Source organism: Melanostigma gelatinosum (genome assembly GCF_949748355.1).
Source record: "Melanostigma gelatinosum genome assembly, chromosome: 7".
NCBI lineage: Eukaryota > Metazoa > Chordata > Actinopteri > Perciformes > Zoarcidae > Melanostigma > Melanostigma gelatinosum.
In genome coordinates this window covers 1,681,076-1,693,575 of record NC_136640.1, presented here as the reverse complement: position 1 = coordinate 1,693,575, position 12,500 = coordinate 1,681,076, and the positions used below count along the sequence as shown (strand labels likewise).

Here is a 12,500-nt window from a genome sequence, read left to right as displayed (position 1 = left end):
GTATCAGCACGATCAGTGATAGTATCAGCATGATCAGTGATAGTATCAGCATGATCAGTGATAGTATCAGCATGATCAGTGATAGTATCAGCACGATCAGTGATAGTATCAGCATGATCAGTGATAGTATCAGCATGATCAGTGATAGTATCAGCACGATCAGTGATAGTATCAGCACGATCAGTGATAGTATCAGCACGATCAGTGATAGTATCAGCACGATCAGTGATAGTATCAGCACGATCAGTGATAGTATCAGCACGATCAGTGATAGTATCAGCACGATCAGTGATAGTATCAGCACGATCAGTGATAGTATCAGCACGATCAGTGATAGCATCAGCACGATCAGTGATAGTATCAGCACGATCAGTGATAGTATCAGCACGATCAGTGATAGTATCAGCACGATCAGTGATAGTATCAGCATGATCAGTGATAGTATCAGCATGATCAGTGATAGTATCAGCATGATCAGTGATAGTATCAGCACGATCAGTGATAGTATCAGCACGATCAGTGATAGTATCAGCATGATCAGTGATAGTATCAGCATGATCAGTGATAGTATCAGCACGATCAGTGATAGTATCAGCACGATCAGTGATAGTATCAGCATGATCAGTGATAGTATCAGCACGATCAGTGATAGTATCAGCATGATCAGTGATAGTATCAGCACGATCAGTGATAGTATCAGCATGATCAGTGATAGTATCAGCATGATCAGTGATAGTATCAGCACGATCAGTGATAGTATCAGCATGATCAGTGATAGTATCAGCACGATCAGTGATAGTATCAGCATGATCAGTGATAGTATCAGCACGATCAGTGATAGTATCAGCATGATCAGTGATAGTATCAGCATGATCAGTGATAGTATCAGCATGATCAGTGATAGTATCAGCACGATCAGTGATAGTATCAGCATGATCAGTGATAGCATCAGCATGATCAGGGATAGTATCAGCACGATCAGGGATCTGTGAGTCTGATGCTCCGTTGCTCCTCTGGATAACACACATGCTGAGATAATGTGAATGAAAGGAACATCACCTCCTTCTGCTGCTGCTCCTAAACTCCTCCAACCAGCTATGTGGTGACTGAGCTGATGCAGAGTGACCTCCATAAGATCATCGTGTCTCCTCAGCCTCTGAGCTCCGACCACGCCAAAGTCTTCCTCTATCAGATCCTACGAGGTGAGGCTGTGCTCTGTTCCTCCGCCTGTCGTTGTCGTTGTTGTCGTCTATAACACGTTGTCCTTAAACAGCAGTAAGGATGAGAGTGAAGAATGTAAGACGAGTTGATTTAATGTCTATTTGTCAGCTTCGAGTTCTTCCAGAGCGAAGTTGCAGCACAAAACATCATCAATAGAACATCAAAATAAATGTTGCAGTGAATTCTTTATATATATTTTTGGTGTTCTTGTAGCGTGGAGTTTGCTACGATGACGATATAATAAGAATATTAAACCCTTGAATCTTTACAAGCACTCGGTAGGGTTTTTAAATCAAGAGCTGAACCAGTTGAATTGAAATAACTGTTGAGGCTCAAATGATAAAGACTTCCATGAATTCAGAATACCGATTTTATTCTCTGAATTCATTCCAATACCTTCTTCCTGTGCGGCTTGTTTCCTGCTCTATTTGAGAATTCATATTGTAAGTGACATGTTTTAAAATTTGTGTTTTGCATCAGGACTCCAGGCAGATACGGCTTCAGTATATATGATAACTATATAATAACTATATATATATGTAGTATATATATATGTGTATATGTATATGGATAGATATATCTATCTATCAGTCTGAACTCTTGTGGTCTGGAGCTCTGTATCCGTTACAGTTTGACAAAGAGAACAGGATTGTATTGAGTCGTCTCTCCTCCAGGACTGAAGTACCTTCATTCTGCCGGCATTCTCCACCGAGACATCAAGCCTGGAAACCTGCTGGTCAACAGCAACTGTGTGCTCAAGGTGTGTGTGGCTGCAATTCTACTGTCACAATTTATATGTTGCTTGTGAAAAAATTGGGTGAAATATGTACTTTGGTCAAAGAATCGGTTAATAATCTGTGTTCACGTTCACTTCTCCCTTTGGAGTTAATAGATGTGCTGTTAATCTCTTAAAGGGGCGGAGTCGGTCTCCTAAAGGGGTGGGACTACTATCACAAAGAGGCGGGGCTATCAGATTGAAGGGGCGGTGTCTGTCTCCTAAAGGGGCGGGACTCGTATCTTAAAGGGGCGGGGTCTGTATCCTAAAGGGGCGGGACAGGGGTGAAACACACGACTCCCAGATTGCCACCAGGTTAAAAACAAATATGAACTTTCTTGTGGTCAGAATAAAGCTGTGAGGAGAACGAAGGCAGATTTAAACCTCTGCTTGTCTTCCAGATCTGTGACTTCGGCCTGGCTCGGGTGGAGGAGTCGGACGAGTCTCGACACATGACTCAGGAAGTGGTGACGCAGTACTACAGAGCTCCAGAGATCCTCATGGGGAGCCGCCATTACTCCAACTCCATCGACATCTGGTCTGTGGGCTGCATCTTCGCTGAGCTGCTGGGGAGACGCATCCTCTTCCAAGCCCAAAGTCCCATCCAGCAGGTAACGGAGGACCTTATTCATCCTTAAGGTATCATGTCCAAGATTCGTCATTTACATTGTGGATTAAATATACATACATATGTTAAATCATGTATTGTCACAACCAAGAGACTGAAAAGCTGCATTCTCTCTAGTGACCACCAGGGGGCGACTCCTCTGGTTGTATAGAAGTCTATGAGAAAATGACTCTACTTCTCTCTTGATTTATTACCTCAGTAAACATTGTAAACATGAGTTTATGTCTCAATCTCTCGTTTCAAGTCTTCTTCAATACAGCATGATGTTCATTTAGTACATTATGGTCCATTTAGAGTCACACAGACCATAAAGCAGGGGATGCTTTAGGGCGGGGCTACACAGTGATTGACAGGTCTCTACCAGAGACGTAGACGGCGTCTCTACGTCACTCCTCCTCAGTCACCTCCTCAATATGCTCACAATATGGTAATAAATCAAGAGAGAAGTAGAGTCATCTTCACAGTGTCCGACAGAGCTCTGCCTTATAGAACTAGGGTTACAAAACCGTAACCTCTTGTTGCCTGTAGCTGGATTTGATCACGGACCTGTTGGGGACTCCTTCTATGGAGGCGATGAGGACGGCATGTGAAGGCGCTCGTGCACACATTCACAGAGGACCTCACAAACAGGTGAGCAGAGAGCTTACACACCTGTCGCTGTCAAATACATGTATAAAAAGCCCCAAAATAATCTTTTATAATACTCATACACACTTAAACGTTAGCAGTATATCTGGTTTCTCATTTAAACAATTACAAAGCTGACGACTTTAGATTTAGAACCCATCGATTTGCAGTCTTCCTCATCATTCTGCTGTTTTGTTTGCGATGAATTAGAAGATATTATTTGAAACGCATGTTTATGAGTTATAGTTAAGCTGAAGGACACGTGGTTGATGTTGTGACACTTGTTTTTTTCGTCTGCAGCCATCACTTCCTGTTCTGTACACGCTGTCTAGGCAAGCAACCCATGAAGCGGTCCACCTCCTCTGCAGGATGCTGGTGTTCGACCCGGTGAGTCACTCCTGTTTAAACATAGATTCATAATGAATGAAGCCCATTCAGTGAGTCACTGAAATAGAATTATGGATATGGACCATAAACGCAGTGGACAAGTAGGCGTTCACGTCATGAATCAAGTAACAAAGTCCAACAGAGACGATGTGTTCACACCACGGCTTCAGATGATTAAGACAAGACAGAACTTTATGAAAGATTACAACAGAAGAAGAGCAAGAAACAGTAGAATATAAACATATATGAACAATAGAATAATAATGTGTTCTGGTCTCCAGTCTTGTTGATCTCGTGTGTTCTGGTCTCCAGTCTTGTTGATCTTGTGTGTTCTGGTCTCCAGTCTAAGAGGATCTTGTGTGTTCTAGTCTCCAGTCTAAGAGGATCTCGTGTGTTCTGGTCTCCAGTCTTGTTGATCTCGTGTGTTCTGGTCTCCAGTCTTGTTGATCTTGTATGTTCTGGTCTCCAGTCTTGTTGATCTTGTATGTTCTGGTCTCCAGTCTTGTTGATCTTGTGTGTTCTGGTCTCCAGTCTTGTTGATCTCGTGTGTTCTGGTCTCCAGTCTTGTTGATCTTGTGTGTTCTGGTCTCCAGTCTAAGAGGATCTTGTGTGTTCTGGTCTCCAGTCTTGTTGATCTCATGTGTTCTGGTCTCCAGTCTTGTTGATCTTGTGTGTTCTGGTCTCCAGTCTAAGAGGATCTCGTGTGTTCTGGTCTCCAGTCTAAGAGGATCTTGTGTGTTCTGGTCTCCAGTCTTGTTGATCTCGTGTGTTCTGGTCTCCAGTCTTGTGTGATCTCGTGTGTTCTGGTCTCCAGTCTTGTTGATCTCGTGTGTTCTGGTCTCCAGTCTAAGAGGATCTTGTGTGTTCTGGTCTCCAGTCTTGTTGATCTCATGTGTTCTGGTCTCCAGTCTTGTTGATCATGTGTGTTCTGGTCTCCAGTCTAAGAGGATCTCGTGTGTTCTGGTCTCCAGTCTAAGAGGATCTTGTGTGTTCTGGTCTCCAGTCTTGTTGATCTCGTGTGTTCTGGTCTCCAGTCTTGTTGATCTTGTGTGTTCTGGTCTCCAGTCTTGTTGATCATGTGTGTTCTGGTCTCCAGTCTTGTTGATCTCGTGTGTTCTGGTCTCCAGTCTAAGAGGATCTTGTGTGTTCTGGTCTCCAGTCTTGTTGATCTCATGTGTTCTGGTCTCCAGTCTTGTTGATCTTGTGTGTTCTGGTCTCCAGTCTAAGAGGATTTCGTGTGTTCTGGTCTCCAGTCTAAGAGGATCTTGTGTGTTCTGGTCTCCAGTCTTGTTGATCTCGTGTGTTCTGGTCTCCAGTCTTGTTGATCTTGTGTGTTCTGGTCTCCAGTCTAAGAGGATCTTGTGTGTTCTGGTCTCCAGTCTTGTTGATCTCATGTGTTCTGGTCTCCAGTCTTGTTGATCTTGTGTGTTCTGGTCTCCAGTCTAAGAGGATCTCGTGTGTTCTGGTCTCCAGTCTAAGAGGATCTTGTGTGTTCTGGTCTCCAGTCTTGTTGATCTCGTGTGTTCTGGTCTCCAGTCTTGTGTGATCTTGTGTGTTCTGGTCTCCAGTCTTGTTGATCTCGTGTGTTCTGGTCTCCAGTCTAAGAGGATCTTGTGTGTTCTGGTCTCCAGTCTTGTTGATCTCATGTGTTCTGGTCTCCAGTCTTGTTGATCTTGTGTGTTCTGGTCTCCAGTCTAAGAGGATCTCGTGTGTTCTGGTCTCCAGTCTAAGAGGATCTTGTGTGTTCTGGTCTCCAGTCTTGTTGATCTCGTGTGTTCTGGTCTCCAGTCTTGTTGATCTCGTGTGTTCTGGTCTCCAGTCTTGTTGATCTCGTGTGTTCTGGTCTCCAGTCTTGTTGATCTCGTGTGTTCTGGTCTCCAGTCTAAGAGGATCTCGTGTGTTCTGGTCTCCAGTCTAAGAGGATCTTGTGTGTTCTGGTCTCCAGTCTTGTTGATCTCGTGTGTTCTGGTCTCCAGTCTTGTTGATCTCGTGTGTTCTGGTCTCCAGTCTTGTTGATCTTGTGTGTTCTGGTCTCCAGTCTTGTTGATCTCGTGTGTTCTGGTCTCCAGTCTTGTTGATCTCGTGTGTTCTGGTCTCCAGTCTTGTTGATCTCGTGTGTTCTGGTCTCCAGTCTAAGAGGATCTCGTGTGTTCTGGTCTCCAGTCTAAGAGGATCTTGTGTGTTCTGGTCTCCAGTCTTGTTGATCTCGTGTGTTCTGGTCTCCAGTCTTGTTGATCTTGTGTGTTCTGGTCTCCAGTCTTGTTGATCATGTGTGTTCTGGTCTCCAGTCTTGTTGATCTCGTGTGTTCTGGTCTCCAGTCTAAGAGGATCTTGTGTGTTCTGGTCTCCAGTCTTGTTGATCTCATGTGTTCTGGTCTCCAGTCTTGTTGATCTTGTGTGTTCTGGTCTCCAGTCTAAGAGGATTTCGTGTGTTCTGGTCTCCAGTCTAAGAGGATCTTGTGTGTTCTGGTCTCCAGTCTTGTTGATCTCGTGTGTTCTGGTCTCCAGTCTTGTTGATCTTGTGTGTTCTGGTCTCCAGTCTAAGAGGATCTTGTGTGTTCTGGTCTCCAGTCTTGTTGATCTCATGTGTTCTGGTCTCCAGTCTTGTTGATCTTGTGTGTTCTGGTCTCCAGTCTAAGAGGATCTCGTGTGTTCTGGTCTCCAGTCTAAGAGGATCTTGTGTGTTCTGGTCTCCAGTCTTGTTGATCTCGTGTGTTCTGGTCTCCAGTCTTGTGTGATCTCGTGTGTTCTGGTCTCCGGTCTTGTTGATCTCGTGTGTTCTGGTCTCCAGTCTAAGAGGATCTTGTGTGTTCTGGTCTCCAGTCTTGTTGATCTCATGTGTTCTGGTCTCCAGTCTTGTTGATCTTGTGTGTTCTGGTCTCCAGTCTAAGAGGATCTCGTGTGTTCTGGTCTCCAGTCTAAGAGGATCTTGTGTGTTCTGGTCTCCAGTCTTGTTGATCTCGTGTGTTCTGGTCTCCAGTCTTGTTGATCTCGTGTGTTCTGGTCTCCAGTCTTGTTGATCTCGTGTGTTCTGGTCTCCAGTCTTGTTGATCTCGTGTGTTCTGGTCTCCAGTCTAAGAGGATCTCGTGTGTTCTGGTCTCCAGTCTAAGAGGATCTTGTGTGTTCTGGTCTCCAGTCTTGTTGATCTCGTGTGTTCTGGTCTCCAGTCTTGTTGATCTCGTGTGTTCTGGTCTCCAGTCTTGTTGATCTCGTGTGTTCTGGTCTCCAGTCTTGTTGATCTCGTGTGTTCTGGTCTCCAGTCTTGTTGATCTTGTGTGTTCTGGTCTCCAGTCTAAGAGGATCTCGGCGAAGGACGTCCTGGCCCACCCGTACCTGGACGAGGGGCGGCTGCGCTACCACACCTGTATGTGTAAATGCTGCTACACCACGTCCTCCGGCCGAGTTTACACCAGCGACTTTGAACCCGTCACCGACCCCAAGTTTGATGACTGCTTTGAGAAGAACCTGAGCTCTGTGAGACAGGTCAAAGGTCAGCTGATCTGAGTTACTGGTTGGCTTCATGTTTGATGTTTAAAGACATTTCAACATTTTTAAACATTGATTTTAAAGAAAAATAGCAGTTGTGGAACCTTTAAACTCTTTAACTCTCTTCTATGCTCCCGTCACATGTTTCTCTCTGTGTCCTGCTCCTCTATAGAAACAGAACCATCGCGACTAGAACTAGAACTAGAACATGTCTTTAGTGCAGAACAACAGTTATGATGACATCAATCATTACAATTATTTTATCATTTATTATACAAAAATCTCTCCTCCTCTCCTTTCTCCCCTCCTCTCTCCTCTCCTTTCTCCTCCCCTCCTCTCTCCTCTCCTCCTCTCCTCTCTCCTCCCCTTTCTCCTTTCTCCCCTCTCCCCTCCTCTCTCCTCCTCTCCTCTCCTCCTCTCTCCTCTCCTCCTCTCCTCTCTCCTCCCCTGTCTCCTCTCTCCTCTCTCCTCTCTGTGTTCACTTCCTGTAGTTCAGTCTCCTCCTTGTAGTCACATGACTTGGTCTCAGATGAATCCATCATGACGTCATAGTTTCACACGTTCATGTTTTTACACTCATGTTGAAGTGAACTCTTTATTCGAGGAGACATTTAGAATGAGAACATGAAGAATAAAGTCTTTTTATGAAACATCACAACTTTAAGCTTTTAGTTTCGGCTGCTCTTTCTGACTGAAGCGTTCGTCACACATGATGTGTTCAAGGACCGTCGGAAAGATACAAATCTGTTGTTTATGACGGTTCTTACAGCTTCTAGTTGTGATGAACGCTGCAGTTTTGAAGATTGTGTAAAGAAAACACTTCTTTCCTCCCAGCGGAGGGTTTTGGCGTTGAGAGGGTTTGAGCTGAAGCAGAGCTTCAGGTGTTACAGTCACTACGAGCATCACCTGAGTCAACGACAGGCAAAGCATTCCACCACCGCTTCCTCGCTGTCTGAGAAAGACTTGATGTTGAACTTAAAGGTGAAAGGACGTCAATAAAGAGAACCGTCTGACTCTGTTCTCCTCTCAGAGATCATCCATCAGTTCATTCTGGGGCAGCAGAAGGGGAGTCGAGTGCCGCTCTGCATTAACCCTCAATCGGCTGCTTTCAAGAGCTTCATCAGGTACGAGGCTTTACATATATATATATATCGATTTCACCTTTTGATGGAGCCAGGCTTTGTGCTAAGCTAGGCTAACGAGCCGCATGTTCATTCTCAATATGAGTGTTTGAATGTTTCTTCTTCTTCTAACCGTTTCTCATGCTGCGTTCACAACAAACGTGAAGTGAATGTTGACGCTGCGTTGCTGGCGGGAGTTTGTTTGCGGGTTTATTCGCGTCTCTCAGAGAGGACAACTCTTCTGATCAGGTGTGAGATCACCTGTGGAGCTGCTCAGACGTCTCGTCTCCCGCATCACATCATCAGAAGGATTACTCACTGTGTCCAACGAGACTCGCGTCAGCTGTGTGAACACTAAATACACACTTTAGCTGTCATTTCATCACAATAAACGATACAAAGGAAGCTGAAATAACTACATAATGATGATGATTAGTAGAAAGTCTTCATGTTTTGTCAGTAGACTAGTAAATCACTTTTAAATGTTGTTTTCTGAACGGGGTCTGGATCGATCGGTGCGAAGTTTCACTGATTTAATTGCACCGCGGGCAGAAATGAGCTTCACGTTTTGGTGTGAGCGCAGCATAATAAGCACATTTGTAGAATTGCAATCCTCCCTTCAAACCTTTCCACGACACATTCACCCAACAGACAGCGGCTAACGTGAACTTCCTGTTTGCACAGCTCCACCGTGGCTCAGCCCTCTGAAATGCCGCCGTCTCCTCTGGCGTGGGAGTAGCCGCCGCCGCCGCCATCTTTCTTCTGTCGACCGACGAGCTGCTAAACTGGGAACACGGACGAGCGTCTCGGCGTCTTCTTCTGTGGTGTATCGTAGCGTTTCACTGGAGAGCAGCAGGACGAGCAGGTCAGCTGACAGCTGAAGAGAAACACTGCTTGTTGCTTTACGGGGTCGTATTGGGGGGGGGGGGGGGGGACGCACCGGAGACCAAATCACAATGTTTCATCTGGTTACTCCAGGTAGATAAGATTTTGCAGTTATTGTACATTTGTTTTGATATATATATATATATATACACACATATATACACACACACATATATATATATATATATATATATATATATATATATATATATATATATATATATATATATGTGTGTGTGTATATATATATATATATATATATATATATATATACACACACACATATATACACACACACATATATATATATATATATATATATGTGTGTGTGTATATATATATATATATATATATATATATATATACACACACACATATATATATATATATATATATATATATATATGTATATATATATATATATATATATGTATATATATATATATATATATATATATATATATATATATATATGTATATATATATATATACATATATATATACGTATATATATATATATATATAGATATATATACACACACACAGATATATATTAATATAAATGAAGAGAAGATGTCTATTTGAACGTTTCTCATGCGATCGGCGGTTCATCTCTGCGCTGGTGGAGATAAACTTGTGAACCAGACGATCGATTGTAAATGTAAATCTCCCGCCATGTTTAACACCAACGTGCTCGGGCACAGAGATATTTAAAGTTATTATAAAATGAGTTATGACACGTGTTCCCCTGCACATTTGGCCATAGTTTGTACTTATTGAACAATTGATTTGCCAAAGATCAGGAGCCTCATGTATCAATGAAACATCAACAGGAGGATTGTTTGACAATTTGCAAAGTTTCTGGATTCTTAAAAACGTTTTTTGTCGTATCAGGCAACAAGGAAGAGGTTCTGTGTGTGTGTGTGTGTGTGTGTGTGTGTGTGTGTGTGTGTGTGTGTGTGTGTGTGTGTGTGTGTGTGTGTGTGTGTGTGTGTGTGTGTGTGTGTGTGTGTGTGTGTGTGTGTGTGCGTGTATGTATGCACATACATACACACATACATTCTGCACATGAGGAAAGTTGATTTAGAAAGAGAATAATGATGATTGAATACACAGAATCACTTTAATCAAATTGAAGGTTTCGTTCACAGATTTGTAATTTATTTGGGGAGATGATGTCAGTATAGGGAGGGGGAGGGGCTTCAAGGAGGAACGGTTTTCTTGTTTTGGAGTTCTTCTGCCCCCTGGTGGTCAGAAGAGGAGAGATTCAGCTTTAAACACGAGCAACACTGATATTAATGTCACGCTCGATCACTTCTAGTTTGTCATCGAATCACTTCAGTCTGGTTTCTGAATTCATAATTTGACTAACTTGCAGCCTGAGACGATATCAACTCTTCGTTTCTGTGTTTGGTGTCTTTTAAGAGCGGAACGATGTGAAGTTGTACGTACATGTATCATGTATGAGATGAATGTATGCAGACGTTTGTACATGAGGCTCCTGCATATCTGTTTATCAATCATGTTGTAATATTAAGGCCATCAACAGAACAATGAAGCTGTTCACTGCTTTGTTTTCCATGAATCTGTTTGAAGGTTGAGATGTTTCATGTTTAGTCTCTCTGTGAATATGAAATCTGTTTAAAAAGGGAATCGGACTGAAGGAGACGGTCGTACTTCGTCCTGCTTCTAAACGTGAACGTGTGTTTCCTAAAATCACAGATTTACACAATTTAACCCCAAAGAGGAAGATTGAGGAGCACAGAAGCCACGAGGACAGCGTGGCGAGAGGAACACACTCCACATGTCGGAGATCACATCTGCAGATGAATGAGGACAAAAACACAACTTTGCCAGATTATGAACTTGTAAATGTATGCAAAGGAAAGCTGACATTACAGTCAAGTTATGAGGAAAGAAATTGGATATTCTCTGAAATTCACGTGGCTAAACTACAGGAAGTGTATTCTCATCTCCTGTCCACCGCTCAGCAGACGACTCACCATCTGTGTTGTGCTCCTCCTCCTTATAGCTTCCACAACATCAGTGTTTACTTGTGTTCATCATTATGTATCTTTCAGGACCTTCGCCTCGCTCAGACCTCATCATTACCGTAATAACACTACTGTAGGAGCAACAAAATTCAGACTTTTTATCTTGAATTTATAACTTTGTTGTCTCACAAATTTGAGCTTTTTACTCGTATGTTTGCCACTTTAATCGGTTTTATTCTCAGAATATCACCCCCCACTCAGTAATTACTTATGTTTGTACTCCTGATGTCCCAGTAGAATGAACTGAGATGTGTTCAATGACTATAATGGAGCCTGTTGGTCTTTCTAGTGTCACAGAAACCTGTTTCTAGTGACGGTTCATTTATTCTCATCCCTCTGTTTCCCCGTCTGGTTTGTGGTCTCTGAGGTTATCAGAGTCTGGATCTAGAAGACGTTTAAACTGAGGGTTTCAAACGCAAACCACCAATTAACTTCGTTAAAACGATGAACTAGATTCATCTCGTTCTGGTTGTTAAAGGTTAAAGCTGCAGTGATTGGGGGGGGGGGGGGGGTAAAGATGGCCGACACTATGGGACCCAGACTAAAGAAACCTCCGAGTTAACACTTCTGTGTTCAGAACTAAATATGAGAAGAAACCGTTTAACCAGCAATATGACTTCTGTTCTGTCTGCTGGAGTCTTTTCATCAATGGAAAGAAGTAGCATCTGAGGGGGGGGGGGTCCAACAATAAGCGCTGCACAGAACATTTCAGCCTGCAGAGTTCTTCAGGCTGTGAAGTTCCTCTTTCTTTTTACAACGTTTCATACAAAGTGTAAATATATTTGGTTGGTTTTTACCCTGTTACCACTCCGTCACGTGAAGGATCCATCACAGCAGCACCGAGTGGATCAGAACCGGTCCACCGAGTGGATCAGAACCGGTCCACCGAGTGGATCAGAACCGGTCCACCGTGTTGGTCTCTACCTCTGGAGCTCAGTAACTTGGCTTTTGTTTACCTCCATCTTTCTGGTTTCATGGACAACAACAACTTGAATGTCCATTTAAAAGCTTTTATACTGAAATTCTGCAGCAAACACCAGACTTCAAATGTTTGTATTATTATTAATGTCTCAAAGTCGTACTGATGGCGTGTTCCCCGACTGTTAGTTCACTCTGTTGTTTCGGGAGGGGAGAGACTTCCACAGCGGCTGTGTTCAAAGAGTCCAGATGTTCAAAGAGTCCAGATGTTCAAAGGGTCCAGATGTTCAAAGGGTCCAGATGTTCAAAGGGTCCAGATGTTCAAAGGGTCCAGATGTTCAAAGGGCCCAGATGTTCAAAGGGTCCAGATGTTCAAAGGGCCCAGATGTTCAAAGGG

At 43.3% G+C, this 12,500-nt stretch overlaps 1 protein-coding gene across 1 annotated transcript in view; it reads left to right on the top strand.

The window, feature by feature from the left end:
* nlk2 (nemo-like kinase, type 2) overlaps window positions 1-11,788 on the top strand; it is a gene marked incomplete at its 5' end in the record, with an annotated part of 17,415 nt that extends 5,627 nt beyond the window's left edge. Inside the window, 9 exons of the mRNA XM_079271247.1 lie at window positions 1,096-1,202; window positions 1,896-1,981; window positions 2,398-2,607; window positions 3,153-3,254; window positions 3,552-3,638; window positions 6,931-7,129; window positions 8,156-8,249; window positions 8,931-9,111; window positions 10,854-11,788. Of these exons, the coding sequence (XP_079127373.1) occupies window positions 1,096-1,202; window positions 1,896-1,981; window positions 2,398-2,607; window positions 3,153-3,254; window positions 3,552-3,638; window positions 6,931-7,129; window positions 8,156-8,249; window positions 8,931-8,985 (940 nt within the window). The 3' untranslated portion in view covers window positions 8,986-9,111; window positions 10,854-11,788. The remainder of the gene's footprint in view (window positions 1-1,095; window positions 1,203-1,895; window positions 1,982-2,397; window positions 2,608-3,152; window positions 3,255-3,551; window positions 3,639-6,930; window positions 7,130-8,155; window positions 8,250-8,930; window positions 9,112-10,853) is intronic.
* Between the last annotated feature and the right edge of the window lie 712 nt (window positions 11,789-12,500).